The 23,594-nt window shown below is 37.4% G+C and overlaps 3 protein-coding genes across 3 annotated transcripts; 1 reads left to right on the forward strand and 2 right to left on the reverse strand.

Annotated features, from left to right (window-relative positions):
- Positions 1–5,691: 5,691 nt before the first annotated feature.
- On the forward strand, positions 5,692–6,801 carry LOC103701146 (glutathione transferase GST 23-like). Its single transcript, XM_008783119.3, has 2 exons — positions 5,692–6,033; positions 6,226–6,801. Exons 1-2 carry the CDS (start codon positions 5,713–5,715, stop codon positions 6,598–6,600), a joined length of 696 nt encoding a protein of 231 aa, XP_008781341.1. The 5' UTR covers positions 5,692–5,712; the 3' UTR covers positions 6,601–6,801.
- An 897-nt stretch (positions 6,802–7,698) lies between these two features.
- LOC103701147 (pentatricopeptide repeat-containing protein At3g03580) lies at positions 7,699–13,827 on the reverse strand. Its single transcript, XM_008783120.4, has 4 exons — positions 13,759–13,827; positions 10,069–13,409; positions 8,311–8,550; positions 7,699–8,208 (listed from the first exon to the last, which is right to left on the reverse strand). Exons 1-2 carry the CDS (start codon positions 13,825–13,827, stop codon positions 10,593–10,595), a joined length of 2,886 nt encoding a protein of 961 aa, XP_008781342.4. The 3' UTR covers positions 7,699–8,208; positions 8,311–8,550; positions 10,069–10,592.
- A 777-nt stretch (positions 13,828–14,604) lies between these two features.
- LOC103701046 (RGS1-HXK1-interacting protein 1) lies at positions 14,605–22,816 on the reverse strand. Its single transcript, XM_008782984.4, has 8 exons — positions 22,509–22,816; positions 19,058–19,124; positions 18,806–18,883; positions 18,243–18,295; positions 15,416–15,552; positions 15,216–15,280; positions 15,007–15,065; positions 14,605–14,916 (listed from the first exon to the last, which is right to left on the reverse strand). Exons 1-8 carry the CDS (start codon positions 22,704–22,706, stop codon positions 14,827–14,829), a joined length of 747 nt encoding a protein of 248 aa, XP_008781206.2. The 5' UTR covers positions 22,707–22,816; the 3' UTR covers positions 14,605–14,826.
- Between the last annotated feature and the right edge of the window lie 778 nt (positions 22,817–23,594).

A 23,594-nucleotide genomic window follows, 5' to 3' on the forward strand; every position in this document is an offset into this window, starting at 1 on the left:
TTCGGATCCTTCTCCGACGATCTCACCGGCCAAATCCCCATCATCACCGCCCTAAGTCCAGAAAATGAAGCATAAGGAAGGGAGCCCCACTTACCTCGGTCCGACGACGTGCTCCGGCGACCTTTCCGGCAAGAGATGGATGGAAGAATCCGTGAACAAATCACCGATCTGTGGAGGGTCTTCTCCGAAGGAAAGGCTTTAGAGTTTTCCCCCACGGCCGGCCGGATCTCGGCGCTCCGTCTCCACTCCGGTGTTTGGTCTCCTCCGGCGAGTCGCCTCCCCCGATGACCGGCCTCCCCTCACGCCGCCGCCTCCCCCCTGCAAGGCTTCCTCCACGATCGTGCCTAGGGCACGATCATAAGAGGGATACGGGTCCGGTCTTTTCGGGCCAGCCCGTTAACCTCTTTTTTTTTCTTTTTTTTTTTTTTTTTTTTGGGGTTTTTACAATCAGAATGAGGAAAAATGCGATATGTTGTACTTGCATGGATGTCCAATAGTATTTTTGCTTGCTTATTTTGCAATTTGTTGTAAGTGTGAAGAACGATATTGTCTTTGTTGTTGGGTTGTACATAGGGCTATGACTTGTTCTCCTTTAGCTGCCCGCTCTAATCTCATAGCCAATAAACATCATAATGACAGCTATAAGGGAATAAAAAGGACTGATTGGAGTCGTGTTTTTTTTTTTTTTTTTTTTTTTTTTTTGACTTTTCTTAGCGTAAAGAGGGACGAGGGCTAGAAGCCAAGTCTCTACTATCAACACCTATTTATTAAAGAATAGAAAAAACGGTTTATATTAGACAAAGAGTTTTGCAACAAGATAATAAAGATATATGACTCTCTACTACAAGATCTACTATTTCAATATTGAATACTATATTGGTATCTAATCAGTATAATACAATATTGAATAGTATTGTACCAATACTCAATACTAAAATGCACAACAATTCAATACTGCTACAATATTTTTGATTTTTTTAATGTTTTTAATTTTTGATTATTATTTTAAGGTTTATAGCATTTATTCTGGTATTATGATTGATAATGTGGCCTTTATGAATAATATTATGACATTTTATTTTGTGTATTAAGTATAATCCACATAGGGAAGAAGAAGAAAGGAAGGAAAAAGAAAGAAATGAAGAAAGAAATGAAAAGGAAGGAAAAAGGAAGGAAATAAGAAGAAAAGGAAAGCAAGAAAGAAAGGGAAGGAAAAGAAAAAAGGAAAGAAAAGAAGGGAGAAAGGGAGAGAAAAAATAAAGAAAAGAAGAAAGTGAACAAAGAAAAAAAGAAAAGAAAGAAGCAAATGAAGGAAGAAGAAAAAAGAATCAAGAAAATAAAGAAAAAGGAAAAGAAAGAAAAAGAAAAAAGAGAGACAAAAAAAAGTAAGGGGCCCGAACCACTTCAAATCTAGTGGAGTTGGATAATTCAACCTAGTTTGGATCCTTTACCTAGGCGAATCTCTAAACCAATCTAGTACTAGTTAGTTGGCGTTGGTACACTTCGAACAAGATGATTTGGGTCGGTGCTTTGCTTTGCTTTTAGGAGCAATCAAAACTCTCCGGGACCCAAACAACCTAAAAGATGTAATAAGCACAGTAATAATGTATTAGTTGCATTGCAAGAGTCAAAAATAAGTATTAGGATACTTGTAACATCAATTGTGGATTGTGGCTTAACAAAAAAAAAAAAAAAGAAACTTGTAACTCGAAAACTTTTTGGAAGGAATCTCCTCAATTCTCCAAGCATTCCACTTCTCTATCCTTGTAATTAAAATAATAGTATTATTTGTATCATACTATTATTACCAAATTAATATCGTAACAGTAATATAAATACTAAAATATAATGATATTACTATATTATATTATATTATATTATTACAGTAAACGCAATAATATCATATTATTATAATAGTATTAATATTATATTATAATATTATTGTTATACTAGTATTTGAAATTGGAAATCAAACTAAGACTACAAAGCAAACTAGAAGTTCGAAAAGGACTTAGATTCTTGGCATGCACAATAAAGAAAAGCAGTAATAATATAAGAACTAAGACTCTAAACCTGAGCAGAAAAGCTTTGCTTTGTTACCAAATCTAAGGCAAGTAACGGCTCTTATAGGATTTCTTATCTCACACAAGATCAAAGTAACACAGCAGAAGACAATTTTGAAGCAAAATTAAAAGCAGAAAATTAAAACTAGAAGCAAATATTAAACTGATACCTAGAAGCTAAAAAAAAATTAAATTAATTTAAAGCCAAGGGACTAAGAACTAGGCCTAAGTTTAGGATAACTCAAATCTACATCTATCATATATGATTGGAACGCTTCGAAACCTAACGCATGCATGTCCTTGGGAATTCCTAATACATGCATCCTGAACTTGAGAGCTGCTCCTTCTTTCTTTAAATCTCTTCATATTCTTCAAATGTGTGAGACTTTGACAGCTGACCGTTTGTACTAGACTATTTTTCATGCAAAGCCAACCAATTAACGCGCCTGGATAGGATCTCCGGTATTGCTATCTTGTAATTTTATTCTCTCTTTTTAATTGTGCATGACTCGCTGGCTTATGCTCTATCATGCTTCCCGTTCATATCACATGCTGAATTTTATCTCTACTATTTTAATAAGAGAATTCTTTGTGGTGGAACTATCATTTATAGAATTTCAACGCAACCAAAGAAAGAACAAATATAAATATAAGAAATTTTTAGCATTCTAATCTGCAAAGCATTCCGGAATCCTAACCATGGATTATGGAAGTTTTGAAGTCCTACAAAAAAATGGCCTAGAAATATTATTGGTTTTTATTTTTATAAGTCCATCGATCATTGATTTTTTTTCGGAAAGCATTTGGAAATAGGCACCTTTTGAAACACTTGGACCTCTCTATATATAACGTTTGTAAATATAAATATATATATAAAAAAATCTATCCACATGCAAGCACAAGCACATACTGAAACTAATTATGGATAATATTAGATGATTGTTATCATGCCAGTTTCGGTCTACTTAGGTTGATCTAACCGATCAATTTATAGAACAAGAATAAGACCACGATATAAGTAACACAACAAAGATTAATGATGGAGTTCAGTAATACCCAACAAACACTAGTGTAAGGGCCGTCGCGCTGTGTGGCAGCTAGGGTCAGCATTACTTTTGCCGAGATCAATGCAGGTTGCAAGAGAGAGACTCTATGGGGTCGCCGGTCATTTAGAGAGAGTGAGAGGAGGTCAAGTTTGTCGATCTGCTTGATTTTTAGTAGTACTAGATTTTGTCCGACTCCCTCGAGTTTGCCACGAACCAGCTGGAAAGTATGGCGCACACAGTGGCAGCTTTCATCCTAAATTCCCAGTACATGGGGGACTGGTTTGGTACCCCCCCCCCATCACAATTATTCGAGGCAAATGCGTCAGACTCTTACTGTTACTCAAAATTGAGCATGCATGCTGCATCCAATATCGTGTCCAATGGCATGTCATTGTTGTCATCCCATATTGGCATTCTGTGACATGTCTCAATCTAACTGCATTCATGTCCTGTTTGGCAAGGCCTGGCACCCTGGCTCTTCTTGTGCGGCCACACTCCAGGCTTTGTGTGCCAATTCACACATCAAATATGCGAAGGCAACTGCTTTGAACCCATTCGACATGGCTTGAAGATACAATCTTGCAATCTTGCACAATCGAACTCGGCATTTAGAGTTGAGGGTGGATTATTGTCTAAGGCAACATATAGTTTAAAGCCATGTGTCGAAGAAGGATATCCAGTTTACAGGAGCGGCTCAATGTATTTGAGAGCCTAAGGCGAACTCAAAGGTCCAGCATAAATGCATTTGGGAGCCTCAATGCATAAATAAGGAAAGCAAAAATAAAATTTTTTAGGTAAAAAATATGTTCCAATATAAATGCATTTGAGGATTTCAATGCATTTATAGCTATAAAGATACGTAGCATTTGAGGCCCTCAATGCATTTGAACGTCTATCTTGGAACTCGCTATAATAAATGCATTTGGAGGTTTAGCTCATCAAACTCGAACCAAATGTAAATAAAGTAATTAGCTTTATCTTAATATTTAGGTTTTAAATTATTTTCAAGCTAACCATGAAAAAGACCCACAATGCAGCAAAGCTAGAAAACATCTATGAACATTTCAAAATATAATTCCATAAATTTATAATTTTAAAAAATAGTTGTTTAGATGGCTCTACTAGTTACATTTAATATGATGACTTTGTCAAATTGTTATATATTTACGGTGTTTTTGGCAACACGGTCGAAGGCTTAGATAGTTTGATGGTTTAACAAATCATGAATAATAAATTATCATGCAAAACAATTTGATTACTAATTTACATGAATTTCAGGCTTGAACATAGATATAATTAATTGTGATCAAGCTCGGCTCAGTCACACCACTATTCGAAGGGATACGAGTCTTCTCGTTGATCTTACAGCACGGCTTTCTCTTGCTGTTATGGAAACTTTGGCTTTCTGTTTCCATCAAGGAAAAGAGAATGATAGGGAAGCTTTACATCAACAGGTGTCTCATATGGAGTCGTGTGCTCTAGAATCCAATTGCCAATTACCCTTTTTCATCACCATGGACGTGATTGATGGGCCAGAGTACCCTCTACCGATCTCAATCCGCCCCCAGCTTGGACACTTATCTTTTATTTCCACCTCTTTCACGAGGTAGGAAGCTTTTTCGCCCGCCTTCAAAGACGACAGAATAACTTTGCATTCAGTAATCGCAAATCCAAAGAATTTTTGGCCAACCTCCTGATAAGCACTTAAATCTCTCTCTTACTTTAAGTGATGTTAAATCTCAGTTTCCCCCCTCTCATCTGAAGCCCAATGAGTGCAGTTTTCGTGTTAGAATCGTGGACAAACTCCTCTATAAAATTTTGGAGCTTGTGGCCATTATGGATCCTAATGTTTTTATTTAAAAATTCCATTCGGATGTAAAAAGGGTACAACAGCTTGGTCTTCTAAGATGAAAGAGGTTGGTATAGCAGAAAAGTGTTGGCCTGAAAATTTTTGTAAAACTGTTTGGAACTTTCAGACAATCAATACTCCTGCTTGTTAGCTTGAATGAGGTCTTTTCTCTACTGATTCTTCTTACGAGCATCAATATTTTCTGTCCTAATTATCAGGCACTTGATTTGGAACTATTTAATTTTTTTTTAGCATCTATTCCTCTCCTCCCTTGATAATATAACTCATCTCTGCTCCTTATCTTTGTTGTAAATACGATTAATCTTCAATAAAAGCCAGGGCTCCATTTGCCTCCCTTTACCACACAAAAAAAAAAAGAATCATGGACAAGAATTACAGAGATGAGAATTTGGATCCGTTTTTTCGTTGTTGAAGTCAAATTTCGTCATGAATGCCAGCGTCAACCAATCTAGACCAGTGGGGAAGCGTCGCCGTCTTCCAAAAGTTAAAAGAATCAGTGGGCCATGTAATGTGCAATGGATTCATGGTAGATATCTTTCCTATGGTGCTTATCAATATCAATAGTGATGCAGTCCTTAAATTACAGTATCCGAGCAAAGATCCGCAGATGTCGGCGTGTTCACATTCGGTGAACACTGATTTGGATGGAAGGTCCATGGGATTTCAAACATCATCTCGAGAGTGCATATAAGCACTAGCCCTCTAGAGGCACGATACCGCATTGCTCGGCACCATGGCGAGCGGCGGCGGCGAGGTGAAGCTCTTCGGAATGTGGGCAAGTCCTGCAGTTCGTCGAGTCGAGTGGGCTTTGAAGATGAAGGGGATCGAGTACGAGTACATAGAAGAAGATCTCTCGAACAAGAGCGCATCTCTTCTCGCGTACAATCCGATCAATAAGCAAGTCCCCGTGCTCCTCCACAACGGCAAGCCGATCGCCGAATCCCTTGTTATCATTGAATATATTGATGAGGTCTGGAAGCATAACCCCATCTTACCTGAGGATCCTTATGAACGAACCAAGGCACGCTTTTGGAGCACATATAGTGAGGGCAAGGTAACCGACGCCAAGGACCAATTTGTTTGCTTGCTCTTTTTTTTTTTCACTATATAGCTTATTTCTTTTAGGTGTAGCATGACAGAAGGTTTCTTACACTTATTAAAACAGCTCCATAGTGGCCTTCGAGCACCTTCATGTTGCTTAAGATTGTCTCCAGATTTCGAAAATTCTTTCTTGTTTCTTTTGCAGTGTCGAGATGCAGTAGGGAAAGGGTACTTTACGGAAGGAGAGGAGAAAGAGAATGCTATCAAATATTTGGAGGAAACTGTGAGAGTACTGGATGAAGAGCTGAAGGGAAAGAAGTTCTTTGGAGGAGAAAACCTTGGATTCTCGGACTTGGTTTTGGGCTGGATGGCTTTCTGGTTACCGGTGGCAGAGGAGGTTGCCTTCTTTGAGGTGTTGGATTCTAAGAAGTTTCCGTGGTTTGCTTCATGGACTGATAATTTTCTCGAAGTTCCTGTGATCAAAGAGAACCTTCCACCCCGCGACAAGACGGTGGAGTTCTTCGAGAACTATCGCCGGCAACGGTTAGGTGCATCAAAATGCATCAAAACCCATGCATGAGGGTGTCAAGATGCATCTTCCCTCGCTGACGCCGTGGTGCCAAACTCATGGCCTTCGGTCGGCTGGTTATCATTGTGGAATTTGGCTACTTCTAATAAGGAGAACCTTCGATGCATTTTAGGCTGTGCATGTGTACCAAGAGGTGAATAAGACTGTAAACTGAGTTGCTTCTTATGCTGTCCACCACTCTAAAGAGGTTTTTTGGACTCGATATTCTACCGTTCCTTCTTCCTTGAGTTGTCTTCTTTTTTTTTGACTCCGTTGGCTATGCTTACGCGAGATTAGTATGAGCAGCTGGTGTACCTTAAAAAAAAGAAAAAAAAGAAGAAGAAGGAGGAGAAGAAGAAGAAGAAGGGAGAGAGAGATTAATGGTTAGGATGATGGACCTTTTTTTTTGACTGGGTGGCGGGGAAATTGGCTTTTACTTTGTGGCTTAAATATCGGGCCAATAATCTTACTCACAAAATAAAGATATAGGGCCTATGTTCATAGGCTCGTCCGTTGTCAGGATTTGGCATGTACTCACCCCATTTAGACCAGCTCATATACAAAGTTTGAACTGGTTATGGCATCCGAAATGAGATATGAACTCCATTGGAATAAGATATAGATTACAAGAATCCACCTTATCTTTGATTGAGATGTCCAGTCCAACTCAAAGTAAGATCCGTTCCATGCCCAACCTACCCTACCGAGTGATTGGATCTTGTTTCGGTGTGCCTCAGGCCGTTTAGCAATGTCATTTGCAACCACAATTCACTTAAATACAAGCACATTCCTCCAATGAAGACTACCTAAAAATTTGTAGCATCTGAAATGCTTGAATAAGAATTTAGGACGAGCAATCATCCACTTTTCTAATGCCACATGAGTGATTGTGGTAAAATTTTTGGACATTGGAATTAAATGACCTAGATTTGTATCCTACCTACACCGAGATAGGGGATTACCTCCTTTCTCTCTCGCTCGCTCTCTCTCTCTCTCTCTCTCTTCTTTTCTTAAGATAAAGGAGATGGGGAAGAGATAATGCCGTCGGTAAATTGATTGAATCAGCATTTCATTCACCCTAGATAACACAATCATAGGGAAGATACAAGATGAACCACAAATTCTAAGTTATCATCCCATGTATCTTCAAAATACAGCATATAAATATGGACCATAAGATGTAAATTGTAAGCATTCACATATACGACTGAGACATCCAACAGAAAAATTCTTTCCTATATAAAATGAAGCATGCCCAAATTTATATATTTTGATTATTCTTGCAGCCAAAAGTGATATATTCTAGTGATCCACAACAGGCAGAATCAAACGCTTGGTATATCATGTTCGGCATATCATGCATGGTGCAGAGGAAAAATGCATGCGGTATGCTGATTCATGGGAGTCACATGAGAGTCCACTGTTAGCTGGGTTGATAGCCTCTGGCTCGTAGCTCAACTGTTCTCATATGATGCATGCCAATATATACGGAAGACCAACATGGCATTTTCTACTAGGTCAACGGTTGTTACAGTTAGTTCTTTTATGATGCATGCCAATATGCATATGACCTACGATGTCCGGTCGTGGTCTCTCTGCATATGGTCGCCCGGAAGGCATCTGCACCAAAGAACCATCATCTGTTTGTCAACTCCGTAAGGGCCCATCAAAAGTACATTAGCTTTATATCAGTGTTGATGTTGATTAATTATGAAACAATACCTTGCATGGTTGTGGCACTACTTGTAACAATTCAAGACTTCATCCAAAATAGCTAGCCGAAAGGTATTATTTGAATTTTTTGATCCCATATAAATATCCAAGATCTATCCAGCAAATAACCAATGTGAGATTAAACGCACGCTCGCACGGATCCTCATATTATGAATCAGTCACTGATGCACCACCACCATATGGTTGTTTCTCTTCATAGTGAAGGAGGTGCCTGCTGCCTTCAAATCCCTGCAGGAGTTCAAAGCATGCAATATGGCATAGGTTAGCCTGCAATTTGGTTCAAAAGGATTTTCATGGTTGTATCTTAACTAGCATAAACAAATAAATCAGAAAAAAAAGGTTGAATTCTGAGAGTACAAACTCTTTGAAGAAATGAAAACGGGGAAAAACAAAGCTTAACATCGGTCGAGCTCTTTTGTTTTCCTCTTAAGAAACTTCTTTTACTACTCAAAACTGGGAATTCATGTGGTTTGCAATGTTAAACATTCCATCATCTGGCCCTCCACAAATGAACCAATGTAGGCAGAGAATGTACGGGCATTGAGATTTGAGATAAGACATGGCCTTTGATAATTTTGGAAAAAGCAATGCTGTTATCGCATCTCGAAGAGTAAGGAACAGCAAAGACCTAGCACTGAGCTAAATGATGAAAAGACAAACCACTTGAATATCCCATTTTTTTGGTAACAGAAGAAGCATAAAAAAAATAAGCGCAAGAGGAAATATGTGCATCATGAAAACAGGTGCCCAACATGCATCAACGATGAAAAAGTGACCTTCAGAGTGTCCAATGATATATGATGCCAATGAGAGAGGACAAAAGTCATGCACCAACAGTTCAACTTTTTTAAATTGCAGAATGAAAAGCATCAAAGAGGAAGCAAGTACCCAAGTCAAGCAAAGAGATGAAAATTTTAAGATCTTGAAGCACAGTGAAACTCGAAGAGGAAGAAGTTTTGGAGTAACTTCACAATGTTCCAAAGGTGTAAAGCCAGATGAAGTAGTCACAGGCGCACACCCTACAGGTAGGACACTAACCTAGGGTCCATGCATAAAACTGCTATGTGCCAGGAAAGAAGAGCATGAAAATCCAACAATAGAATCCAATAGATGAAGGAAAGAATACTTTCGGAAATTAAAGATGTGTGCATGTTACAATGTATTTATGAAAATCTTCTCAACTACACTAAGTCACTAATGCCTTTGATAAACATCAGGTGGATCATATGACAAGGGTTTACCAAAAGAAGCAGGCAATATGGTGTGCAGCATATTCATCAATAAGAACAGGTACAAAAGAAAGATAGGATAGCTGCAATAATATGAAGATGAGTGAATAAGAAATGGTCAAGTTGTCGCATTTAAAGGATGACCTGTGCTCCAAAGTTTCATTGCTAATGAGGCCGCCAGTGATAGTGTAATAACCAAAGTGACTAAAGAACTGAAATCGGAAATTGTGAAAGATAAGGCAAGTAAGCAAGCAATCTGGGTGGTAGACAGAATCAGGAACCTCCAGAGTAACAATAAGATGAAGAATACCTGAACAAGTTGTCAAAAGTGCGGAATAATTATTAACAGAATTTTGAGTAAAATTCAAATGCTCCAGAAAAGCTCTTAAATAGTGACATCGACATATAGCTAGTTGGCAGTCAAGTTTGGTGAAATAAAATGGAAACTGAACAAGATGAGGTTGACAAAGGCTAAATAAAGTTTGATGATCAGATAAACTAGCATTGAGTATCAAACCTGTTTCCAGGCTGTCTTTGTTATCTCCTGCTCCCATTTCCTGTACCTCTCCGAATTTTGAACAAATAAAAGAACCACTATTTCAATCTCACACCTGCTCCTACTCCCATTCCACCTCATGGATGATGGATAACTAATACTTGCATGCAATTGATGAAGAGATGCCACCTAATTGTAAAATGAATATCTGCAGATTTGCAGATTTTCTTTTTCATTGGTATGAATTTATAGTCATATTTGGTATTCTCTTTCTTGTAACAAATTATGTAAACACAAAAAAGAAAAGAAAAAATCAAAATGTTCTCCAACTCTTTGATTAACATCTTGGTAGCAGCCTGTCCAATAACTCCATGTGTGGATAGCCTTTCTGGTTTTCAGGACCTTTTGTGATTTGGATAACAACCAATCAAGTGAGTCTCCACCAAGTAAATCAAGAACCTATCTGTCCCATTATTACTTTCTATTTCTATTTCTATTTCTACATCTGAAAAAAATCAGTTTTAAGTATGGGAAAAAAGGATTTGTCACCAGTAATCACCACAACTGCAAATTCCATCCTTGAATAAATGAAATCTATTAGCATCTCTGACCAATAATTCTCTCTGGACAATTTTTGATATGTATTTAGTTGCTGTGTGGCAATCTACACACACCCGAAGGTTCTTCATTATCTGCAATGGTGTTCCAGGCTTTGTATTTAACAACCCAAAAGCTATAGCAAGCCTCTCACTGTGTGCGCACAGCATGTATCTCTTATCATCGTCTTCCACATCCTGCAGAACAAAGTTCCTATCAGGAATATATCCTTCCTTAGCCATCAAACCAGCAAATCTTTCTAGCAACTGATAAACCTCTTTAGACTGTTCCACCAATTGATCCCCAGTCCCGAATACATACACCTTATTTCTGATTTCTATCCAGCTAAATCCTCGATCTTTTTTCATTTTTTTATCTTTCATGGATTTCCTTATATTACCAACAATATCCCATTTCCCTATAGATGCATATACATTTGACACAAGGACATGATAACCAGTGTTTTCTGAATCCAAGGCCATAATTTTTTCAGCAACACGCTCAGCCATCTTGGTTTCACCAGAGAATCTACAGGCACTGAGTAAAGCTCCCCATATACTTACATCAGGTTTCAATGGCATTTCATCAATGAACTTTTCGGCCTCGATTAATTTTCCAGAACGTCCAAGCAGATCAACCATGCAAGCATAGTGTTCCATTTTGGGCATGATATTATAGTCTTTCTCCATCCTCTTAAAATGCATCTTACCTTCTTCAACTAAACCAGCATGACTACATGCATACATGACAGCAATAAATGCAACATGGTCTGGTCTTATACCCATTTCTTCCATCCTCCGAAATGCTTTCAAGGCTTTCTTGCCTTGACCATACATACCATAGGCACATACCAAAGAGGTCCATGACACAACGTCCTTGGTATTCATATGCTCAAAGATACGGACTGCATAATCTAAACTGCCACATTTGGAGTACATTTCAATTAGAGCATTCCCAACTGGAACATCAATGTGTAAACCAAGTTTGAAAATGCAAGCGTGAATCTCTTTCCCTTGTCGTTTTGCCGCCACAAAGGAGCATGCAGGCAAGATACCCAATATTGTAGCCAGGTCCAGCTTTGGCCCCTTGACCTTCATTTGGCTCAATAGTTTGAACGCTAAATTGCAATTTCCATTCTGGACAGACCCCGATATAATAGTATTCCAACTTACTGCATCAGGGGTTTCCATGCTCTCGAACACTTTCAATGCATCTTCTAAGCTATCACATTTTGAGTACATGTCAAGAACTGCATTGCTGACAAACAGATTTGATCTCAGTCCTCTTTTTATTGCATCACAGTGAAGTCCCTTTCCCTGGCATGAATCAAGTAACTTGGTGCACATTGATACAAGTGTTACAGTTGTAACAGAGTCAGGTCTTACTTTTGATTCTTTCATAGACCTAAAAAGATCTGTCCCTTCACCAAAATATCCCCTGCTAACATAACCACTAATCAGGGAATTCCACGAAACAGTGTCTCTATAATCCATCTGATCAAACACTTTCCGTGACATGAACAAATTTCCACACTTTGAATACATAGCTACAAGAGCATTCAGTGCCGCAGTATCACATTCATACCCATTCCTTATAGTGTAACCATGAACTGAACCACCAAGTTTTAAGACCCCAATGTCATGACAAACATGGAGGATAATTGTGACCGTAACGAGATCCAGATTTGATCCAATCACCATCTCTCGGAACAGCTCTAGAGCCATGTCAAAATCACCAGACTGGTAATAGCCATCAATCATGGTATTCCAAGAAACAGAGTCCCTCCCCATAATCATATCAAAAGTTTTTCGAGCATCAGTTAAATTCACAAACTTGCAGTACATAGCAATAAGACCATTGTTGACTAATCTATCCTTCTCAATCCCAATCTTGTAAACAAGCCCATGGATCATTCTACCGGATTTTAAATCACCAAGACATCCATAGGCTGGCAAAACACTCTCCACTGTAAAGCAATCCGGAACCAAACCGGCAATTCTCAATTCACTATAAACCTCCACAGATTTCTCCCATTCCCCATTGGCACTATACCCAGAAATCAAAGTATTCCACGAAACAATATCTCTCTGCTGCATACTGTCAAAAACCTTCCGAGCCTCTTCTAAAGAACCAAGCCTCGCATACACATTAATCAAAGAATTCCCGACGTACAAATCAGAACCAAATCCCACTTCCAAAGCATGTTCATGGATTCTCCGGCCCAGCTCGAGATCACCTAAGCCAGCACAAGCACCAAGAACAGAAGGGAAGGTGAAGGAATCAGGGGCCAATTTCATCCTTTGGAGCTCATTATAGTAATCCAGAGCTTCGGAGAACATGCCATTCTGAGTGTGAGATCGAATCAAAGAATTCCAGAGGAAGATGTTGTTCTTGGAGTAGGGAGTCGAGAGGAAGACGGACCGAGAGGCGGCGGGGTTCCTGAGCTCCGAATACTTGGCGATGAGCTTGCCGGAGAAGAAGGGGGAGCGGACGAGGCCGGAGGTGATTAGTAGAGAGTGGATGCGGTGGAGCTCGCGAGGAGTTCTGAGATGCGATAGAGCTCTGGTTACGGACAAGCGCAAGGTTGTAGAGATCGGGACCGAGAGAGTGAAATATCCGAGGGTCTGTGGGAGGAGAGGGGAGCTTCGGCTCCATTGCAGGCGGGAGAGGCGCGCTTTTGATCGCAAGCGTAGGAAATCCAGGTTTCGGGGTTGGAGGCTTCGAGCCAGCGCATGGAAAGGTGCTGGAGGTATGGTGCTCTCATGCTGCGAATTATACCTGCTCTAATAAAACCTGACGGCCCGCCCGAGCGCAGTTCACTTTGGACGGGTCTGGGCCTGATTTTTCAGCCCATCAGGTCCAACCGGGCCTAAAAAATTGAGGCCATCTCTTAAACGGGCCGAGATCAGTTTACTTCGACGCTGCCCAAGCCCAGTTAAATTAAATTAAGAATATATTTATATATTATATAATATACCTTGGATCCTTAATTATTATTTTTTTTTTTTGGTATTATGGTAACTCACATCAACCTGGCGTGAGTTCTACCATCAGAGTCAAAAGAAAAAAAAGTACATAAGGGTGGAGGAGTGGAGTTAGTCCCTGTCCATATACCCTCTCCCGAGTGGTGAGCAGCAAAAGAGGCGACCCAGTCTGCTGCCGAGTTCGCCTCCCGATACACATGGGCCACCTGGAATGATCTGCAGCCAACCACCAAACTCTGGATATCCCTGAATAGGGGGTGACTATCGCCCCATCGCCTGGCGTCGCGAATCTACTCAACTTATTTCTCAATAACTAGCACCATATGATCTTAAGGGTGGCAAAACTTAACCTAGAATCACTAAAGCAGCTCCAAAAAATCCAGGTTCGGTTGGCATGTTAACTACCCAACAAAGTTCAGGTAACCTAACCCTAACCTAACCAAGCCAAAACATGGAGCAGAGTGTGCAAACCTAGTATGCTCAAAAGTACGCCCTGAAGTGCAACGAAGACTAATTCATCATTGCCTGGAAACAATTAAGGTAGCAAAGTTCAATTTCCCTAGCCACCAAGATCAAATCTTAGATGTAAACTAGGTTTTGTTAACTTGCATAGGATGAAGTTTTTTATGTCATCATGCCATTTACCACCTAATATTATCTTTTTTTTATAAATAGAAATTATTTTATTACTTCAAATTTAATTGTTGTTAATATTAGCATTTTTAATAAATAGAAATTATTTTATTACTTCAAATTTAATTATTGCATCTTCAATACATAATTGGTTCAACTAAACCAAATGGAGGGCTTGGTTCAGGTAGGCTGTTCTCCAACACAATCAAATCCAGTCAGGTTTGGGTCGAGCACATTTTAACTCAAATCTAACAGAATATGAACCATGCCTGACTCAACCGAATTGCCAAGAAGCAAATAGTTTGATGTTTTGTTTCCATCCTGATCAGTTCCATGTTTTCAGTAAGAAGAAGAAATCTCACAAGATTTTTTTTTTTCAAAAAACAGAGAGCAGAATGGTGTCATAGAACTTTTCAGCAACAATATTGTGCAGATAAAACTGCAATTGTTGCAGCAACAGATACAAGCATCCAACACTTCTGAACAAGGATTTTTTTTTCCTTTTATCGCTAAGGAGGCATGACTTCAGAAAACCTCCATAGAAAGAGCACAAGGCATTATTTCATCAAACACGAATCCCAAGTTCTGATATTTTCATGATTCTTTTGTTGAGTTCACGCCTCTGGGTTTTCAAATCTGATGCCATGGAAGCCACCTGCACCACATAAAAGTCAAAATGAATCACCTACTTTAGACACATATAACTGCAAGAAGAAATGGTTGTCGAGAGAGGTATTAGACTTGCCTCTGCTCGAAGCTGCAGAGCAGTTCTGCCAGGAAGTGCTCTAAGTCCATCCATCAAATCTAGATTGCAAGTATCAATTGAAGACGGCAAATCAACAATTTGACAATTATGGAAACCAGATATTGAAAGAAAGACTTGATTGATTATACGTTGCAAGTGGCAATGTATGGGATTAACATAATCATCTGAAAGATAAAAAGAACAGATACCTGCTGCTTCAGATTCTATCTTATAAATGGAATTGGCAAGCCTCTGAATTTCACGTCCAGCAGCTCTGCAACTCATATTAAAACAATCATCAACTATACAAGGAAGCCTACTAAAAGAATATATTGGCTATAGTATACTAAAGAAACAAAAGCTAGTCAAACACTCAAACTAGAAGTAGAGCAAGTTATATAACAATGACCTGATTTTGGTGTGTCCACGCTGCAAGTCCTGTTCACCCCAACTTGCTTTTAGAAGCATATTCTTGCTATCTTTCTTCAGTTTATCAACAGATTGACTGAGCTCTTTCAAGCATAATTCAGCCTTAGCAGATCGGTCCTAATGAAAAGTAAATAAGCAATACAAAAGCACTTAAAGATATGCAGCAAAAATTAATATCTGATGCAGGTCACTTTTAGACAAAGTCCATCCAATAAGTTGGAAGTTAACAAGACCTGGTAACATGCACATTACAGGGTAGGAAGCAAAAATAGAAGAAAAATAAGATGCAGAAGAAAAGAGGATCAAGAAACATGTGGAATCACCGAATAAATAAACCGATAAACTATTCAGTATTTTTCCAAAATTTAGTGCATAAGCTTAACCTATGATATATGTTAAAGAGTCATGTAGAGAGAGTTTACATGAAGAAAAATTTTAATATACAAACATTCTGAGCCATCCAACATAAAAGAAAGTATCTCAACATTAAGGAAGCTAAACCAATCTTCTAGACTTATACTACTTCTGGAGCAACGTAACCAAGAGCAAACAAGTGAAATAATCAGACAAGCTTAATTTTTTTCATCATGACATTTAGCATAGGTATGGCCTCTTTTCCCAACATCTGAACTCCGATTTACATTTTCCAGGTTCATAAAAAAGCCTAACCTGAGTTCTATAGCGTTAGTCTTCAGGTCAGATTTTTTATGAGTTTCAACTGATGAGGCAACTTTCACCTCTTGACCAGTATCTGCTTTTACATTGTAATGCCTCTGCTGCAAACGCTCTTTGACCATAAGCATTGCTAGGAGGTGCTATGGTCCAGAACTCCAGATATCAAAATAGATATATAGACATGCATGATTTTAAAAGAATTTCCTAAAGATATCCACATCAAATAAATGTTAATTTGATTTCATCACATACAAATTAAATCAAGGGCTCTGTTCAGGCTTTGTTCACATTATTTAAAATGTTTGCATCAGACTTAGGATGATGATATACCTGAAAAGGATGAAAGTCATTCCCTGGAATAAGAAGGCCTTGAATGGAAAATAGAATGACAAAATAGAATATTGCCAAGCAGCAAAGATAAATGTCAGAATTCTAGAATGAGAGAATTAATCCTGGTTCCCAAGTGAACTTCAATAATTAAATTCGATTTGGTGACTCACAAGTCACAATGGTAAACTACACACAATATTATCATCCTCTCAGAAGTCAAAATGTCAACCAACACATAGGAAATGCCGTTGTGCATGCCCAGTACTTACTTGTTCATAGCAATAACCTACATAAGATATTCCATGATAATTTGAAGCATTGCACACTAGTCACTAGCCTCATTTGAAAATCGTCATCAACATAGTAAACAAAAGCAATTTGAGCATCTAAAGTGGTTATCAAAAGACAAGTAACATGCACATAGTATGCAGCTATCATAATAGTAAACTAAATAAGGCAGGACCACCTAGGATGGCCTCCATATGGGTAGGGAATTTGCTTTAGATTTAAGATCAAAGATTTAGCTTATCGTCCATTCGTCCAGAAATAGGACAGAAAGGAGAAGTTTTGGTTATTATAACCAAATGGGAAACCAAATAAATCTGCTGTAGTGTTTACATAATGGGGAAAAGATGTTAGGAAAGATATTCTAACCTCTAAGGGTTTTAGGGTTTAACTAATTGGTTTAACATTGACCTCAGTTGAAATTCAGGTCACAATGTGTCAAATATGAGATTAAACAAAACTAAGGGAAGCAGAATAATAAGTTCCCAGAGCAATATAGCAATTGTATTATAGTAGAAAGAGAGAGATCACAGGTTGAGTGAATGATACATATAAAGAAGGAGATCAGAATTAAAGAGGAGGAGCCAACCTGGAATGAACATTTTCTTATTCTTGAAAGAAAAAAAAAACACAAATTTTGCATTTGGAGTTTGGATCCCTAAACAGTTCTCTTATAAAGCCAGTGTATCACCCATCCTTCCTACTTTTGAGACTTAGACTACTACAGTTCAGGACTCCATCAAAAAATAATATTTTATTTGAAAACTGAAAAACTTAAAAGCTAACTAAGTGACATAAACGAGGAATTTACCAATAAGGAAAATAAGGAAATTTAGTCAGAAGTCACTGCTTGTGGTTATGTAGGATGCACAATGTCAGAGTAAATTTCCTTAATAGACAAACAATTTCTAAAATATGGTCAATTGATTAAACATGAAAGTGACTCGAAATAGTGTACAACTATTGACATCTCAACTGCCAAACTGCTTCCAATCATAGCTCTATGGCTTAGATATGAACCTAAAGAATGTTTTTGCATCATTAAGAACATAAAAACAATTGTATTCAGAATTTTGCAATTTAGAAATACTATAGTTACAATACCATCATTTTAAGGTCACATATTTATTGTTAAATATTATTACTTTTTAATATATCTCCTCATTCATTTTTTTATTCCAATCAAAAGAAACTAAAAATTGTCATGATAGTAACAGAGATAATCCACAACTTAAACCTTGCATACTACCACCCTACAACTAAGCATAGATTATAAATTGAAATACTCACCTTTTGGTTGAAGACTTAAAGCTAAATGGCCGACTGCTGGTATGATAGTAATCCAAGATATTTTACAATAGATAAAGCATTTTGACATGATAATCAACCAACACAATGATTCAAAAAATTAAAGCGTTAAAGATCAGAATGATATAACAATAAGATAAAAAAAACATATCTATATAGAAGAAACCAAGCACGAAATTTACATGAAAGTCTTTCAGCGATAAAGTTACCTGCTCGCTCAAAAGACGCCCAATAGTGTTACGAACCAAAAACCTTCTAGGGCCTGCAGATACAAATTCCCTTAAAGTTTATTAAAGAATGCATATATGTACATACACACAGACATATACATTACATAGGGAGAGAAGGGGGGAGAGAGAGAATCCTACAAAGAGAATTTGAGCCAGAACTCTTTTGTGAATTACATGATCTGCTATCAAAATTGGTCTAGTACTGTCAATCATGATTAACAACATTTAGAATGCCTAAAACCACAAACTCAAATGTTTTAAAGATTTCTTCACATGCATACAATGGTCACAGATTAATAGGCAAAATAGAATAACTAAATTTTACATGAGGCTCAGAAGTATACAGACCAGCTAAACAGTATAATATCTAGTACACAGGGTAGGACTCTAATGCATTTATGTGTGTCTTCACACAAGTCTGCGTGGAAACAACAAAGGGGAAAATGTGGTATTAATGCTTGAATTATCATAGCCTAATGGTGAATTTCATGACTCAATGGAAAGTAAACAATTTATGATTTTGGATGCGGTGTAACATGTACCTTGCATGAGGACGAAACCTGCAGCAACAACAACTCCAAATGTCTCAGTTGGGTGATCTCGTGCAATCATCAACTGATCTAAAGAACAGCAATAGTCACAAATATATAATTTTTTTTTGTTAGAAGCATGCCTCATATTGAAGCCATCCATGTGCTACACGCAGAAATGGACAGTAGAATATTTTTTTAACAAAGTGATTAGATGAATACTAAAGAGATACTCTGCATTTAGCTTAGATGAAAAGAGCCAACCTTTAAATTTTTTGACAAAGGCATCTTCATAATCTTTATACCATGCCTGCACACTTGGCATGTAATCCTGGAAATGTTAAGAACACCATCAGCAAAAAAATTGCATGAAAAATTATTGAAGTCTTTATTATGTGGCAAATAGTACGATGATGCAACATAGAGAAAAATATAAGAACATGTAAGATTTCTATGTTTCTAAAGAGAGTTGATAATGAGGGAAATCAATATGATTGGAAAATCAATTGGATATAAGACTCATTTAATTTATGGATACTGTCAAGACAGAAGAGGTTTCTAGGTATCATGTAATCATTACTAGTAAGGTTATCTCCAAGTTGATGGTGATAGAGAAAGAATAATCATGAGGATGAATAAAGAGTGGAAGTTGTCTCTAAAATCTAAGTTTATTTCCTAAGAAAATACTTCTTGTTGAGGGTTAAAACTCCGATCCCGGGACCCATCCTGGTCAGAGACACAATCAAGACAGTCCCAACCTGGCACTTGAGATGAAATGATGTCCTGGTAGAACATGAGGACGCCCCTTTTTTTGTTCTTTTTATTGTTTAAAAATTTTTAGGAGTTGTTTGTCAAAATTTAGGGTTTAGGAGAGGTTTTTTGAGATGATGTTTGGTTTATGCTGCCGGTGTCAGCACAAGTGAATTGAAAAAACTTTTAAAAGTAACAATAGTTTTAAATAATGTGACACTTATCAATCATATCATGAACAAAAATGTCATGAATTTAAATAAAATAACAAGAAATCTCTAAACAACTATTAAAAACAAGAAAGAGGAGGAAAAAATTAAAGAAAAAATATTGAAAATTGCCTTCCTAGTGGATTATTGGAAGTCAACCCATCCTAAGTGCCAGGAAGAATCTTGGATTGGAGAGACATAGGATCACACCCCCATCTAAGGACCTAGTCTCTCTAGTCCAATTTGGGATGGCCATGACCAATTGGGTTTGATTGGGTCTTCAAACCTTACTTCTCGTGCATTGGATTTGTCTGCAAGTTGCCATCTTTAATTTCATTATAAAAAGAAACAATCTAGATATAAATTGGTCACCGAGATGTGCATTGAATTTTCACTCCCACCGATCCGATTTTGTCAATTGTAATCAATGTTTTGAAACATTATAATGCTCCAACTAAATGTTCTTCTTTATGTTATAATTACAAGATATCTATTACATATTTGTTATGACACGACCATGTGATGTCTATAAAGTCTAATGCTTGATCATGTCACTGAAAATTTTCATTTAAATTTAACATAGTAGTTAGAGAATGAGTGTTCGATGCACAATGAAAAGATCAATCAACATTGTCACTTTGATGTCATTGTCCATTTTCTCTACTATTATAATGACAGAAGGTTTGTAGCCGGACTTGAGTTTGTAACTGGACTCCTTCCCATAGCCAGACTATACGAATACACATTTTAACAGCTACCGATCTTTCCCTTAGGCAGTGTATTTGAGGAACCACAAAAGACAATTAATTAATATGGGGAACATTATTAGGAGAATTAGGGAAACCAAGAGCCAGCTCGCTCTCCAATCGTAATCAATAAATCTTAACCATCGATGCCTTCCCCAAACCTATGTCCCTTTTTTTATCACTCTTTTCTTTTTAACTTTTATTTATCTTGAAGAGTCAATGTAAAAGCGAAGCAAGAAGCTTAAATCCAATCACATGCATAGCACGTGCCAAACACTAGTTCATTATAATGGCAAGTAAAGATCACTCTCACTCAGTAAGGAAATATAATTCTATGATAAGTATTTTACTATTTTTAGCCAAAAAAATGTTCCACTATAACATTGCAGAAACTGACATCAATTTTGAGCCATGACCATGATATAGCTATACCATCATTAGCAAACCTATGACCAAATCTACAAGCATTGGCCATACTAGACAACCAAAACATGCCAATATTAATGCAAATTTTTTGAAATTCCAAACCATATTGGTTAATGTGCATTTGCCAATATAAAGCAATTACATCTCCGCCCAAACATTTTAGTTAGAGCCAAAACTCAAAATCATGACTCGTGATTGAAATACAGAGATGATGCTTTATTGCTTATCAAAATCCAAACCTTGGCTTCTTCCATGTCCGTCTAAACTCATTCAAAGCCTAAAGGAACCTCAGAGATTGCTCCATGACTGCATAAGGGCAGATATTTTAAGAAGTCGTAGATTACCAACTAGCCATGCAAGTTTCATCACAGGATCTTTCTTGTCCAAAGTTTCCCTAGAAAGATATTACCATCGTAGAGGGATAATTCTAGGTTGAAAGCAAGTCATAGAACATAATCAAACTTTAGGAGACGCTATCCTGATGTATATACTATATAGTTGAGAAGTAACAAGGCTAGCTAGTAAAATCCCTAGTATGGAGCTCCTAGGATTTTTTTTTTTTTTTAAATCCACTCTTCTATATGTTCTCACCAAATATAATTCTTAATTGGAGGTGTCAATAAGCTGATCGAGACAATTCTAAGCTTGGATTTTGGGTTAACAAACCAAGCCTAGTCAGCAATTTGTGCTTGATTATCAATTAAGCTCAATTGAAGCTAAGGTGTCTTTCCAGCATGGTTAAATTATATATCAAATTATAAATTTCATAGTGCAAATTGTTCTTGGATCTACAAGTCAACACTTAGCTCTACATATAAAAGATCAAATTATATTGTTTTTCTTTGTCAAATCAGATGATGAACCTTGTAAACTAGGTAAGCACAAATAAAGGCTTAATTGTCAACTAGGCCAGTGCTATAAGTGTCGCAGAGCCAATTTGTTTTTAAGAAAAATAACAGAGCCAATATAAAGTTCAAACTCTTGAAGAGTAAAGTCTAATCCAATAGTTCTATGTTTCTTAGACATATTAGCGCCCTGGTTCTAATCTGACAAGAAAATATTATTCTCTTGCATCTGCCATATACATATCAATTTTCCTAAAGTATCGGCCTCCATTTCCTTTTTTCCAAGAAATAAGTTCACTTTACAACACCTAATTATACCTTCTCCTTTATTGTTCTTCATCGACAAAATACAGAAGCGATGACAAGCGGCTGAGTAAACAATCAAACGGTATCAAACCCAAATCAATTAAAATAGAACAGATCACAACCTCTTCTAATTTAAAGAAAGTGTCTTCTTTTCTGCATAAAACTTCAAGTGCAATGTATAAAACTCTAGACATTTCTCCCCAAACAATTGATGCCACCACTTGTTTTCACATCTCTACACTACTCAATGTGCCTTAATCCTTTCTTTACCAATCAAGAAAAACTTCAAAAAAAGGGTACCCAGATATCGCAAATAATCAAAGAATGAATGGACCAAAACCGAAATCAAACACAAGTATAGCGGACAACGAACAAATTTCAAATCAATGGTATAAAAGGAATGAATTTTGGGGGTGGGCTTGGGTCAAGAAACCTGCAATCTTTGGAGGGACCAAGAGGAATTCTCCTGCGGAGATGGAGCGAATCGGAGAGCGGAGCCGTAGGGACCAGAGGCCAAGGTGTTCTCCTCCGACGACGAATGGACAGTCCGTAGGTCGTGGATGCCTTCTGGGTTGGCCGCCGCCGACAGCGCCGGCGGCAGAGGGCGAGGAGCGGACGCGTCCGCCCTCATCGCTGGGATGTTCTTGACGGCGGCCGAAACCAGGCCCTGCGGAAGAACAGAGTTCCGGGATCACCGAATTACCAAAGAAAAATAACATAAGAAGCGGCCCCTGTCAAATCTAAGAAGCAAAGGAGGGTCTTCTTGCCCTACCGGGCAAGTTGGGTCACCACTTGCGAGCCTCCTGGCTGACAATTCTATCTTCGTTGGGTTAGGTTTAGCGTAGATCCACCTCGCCTAAGTATTTAATTATAATTTTTTTATTAAGTAATTTTTTTTATAATTCTTCTAAATATTAAATTTTGCATGAATATCCTTTTTAAATTAATATTTAAATGTATATCAACATAAAATACTTATTTTACTATTCTATCTTTTTTTATTTTTATTTATTCATACTATCTAGTAACGTTAAAATTAACGGTTTCAAATTTAAAATGACTAAAATATCTTTAATTGGTAGATATGCAAATAGATCACGATTCCGATAACAGAAAAGAAGATGGGGCAATAGTGTAATTTTATTTTTTTTAAATTAATATACATTTGATTTTTCTTAACACCGTTAGAATAATCATTATATTAGGGGTATGCGTACAATATTAGAGTTTTACGAGGGTATACATACAAATATCAATTTTGAAAGGATATTCATGCAAAATCCGATATTTAGAAGGATATCCATGCAAAAAAAACCCAAAAGTAAAACATGATTTGATATCGTTATATTTTTCAAACAATATTATTATAAAAGAGTGGAATAAAAAAAAGAATTAATGTCCAAACTAGTTTAATACCGAGGCTTAATTGAATGTTCTTATATATGTAAATTAGAAAATTAGAATATGCTTTAGGCGCCCATCTGCACTAATTAATGATAAAATAATAAAGGTGTGGCAC

Source organism: Phoenix dactylifera, chromosome 3 (assembly GCF_009389715.1).
Source record: "Phoenix dactylifera cultivar Barhee BC4 chromosome 3, palm_55x_up_171113_PBpolish2nd_filt_p, whole genome shotgun sequence".
NCBI lineage: Eukaryota > Viridiplantae > Streptophyta > Magnoliopsida > Arecales > Arecaceae > Phoenix > Phoenix dactylifera.

Excerpts from the sequence above, each read along its gene's own strand:
- LOC103701146 (XM_008783119.3), top strand. The coding sequence starts at position 5,713 with ATGGCGAGCGGCGGCGGCGAGGTGAAGCTCTTCGGAATGTGGGCAAGT. Across the intron at positions 6,034-6,225 it reads GCACATATAGTGAGGGCAAG|TGTCGAGATGCAGTAGGGAA; the intron begins GTAACCGACGCC and ends TTTCTTTTGCAG.
- LOC103701147 (XM_008783120.4), bottom strand. The coding sequence starts at position 13,827 with ATGTGTATCGGGAGGCGAACTCGGCAGCAGACTGGGTCGCCTCTTTTG. Across the intron at positions 13,410-13,758 it reads TGCTCACCACTCGGGAGAGG|CATGAGAGCACCATACCTCC; the intron begins GTATATGGACAG and ends TATAATTCGCAG.
- LOC103701046 (XM_008782984.4), bottom strand. The coding sequence starts at position 22,706 with ATGAGGGCGGACGCGTCCGCTCCTCGCCCTCTGCCGCCGGCGCTGTCG. Across the intron at positions 15,066-15,215 it reads GATAGAATCTGAAGCAGCAG|ATTTGATGGATGGACTTAGA; the intron begins GTATCTGTTCTT and ends CTTGCAATCTAG. Across the intron at positions 14,917-15,006 it reads CTCTGCAGCTTCGAGCAGAG|GTGGCTTCCATGGCATCAGA; the intron begins GCAAGTCTAATA and ends TATGTGGTGCAG.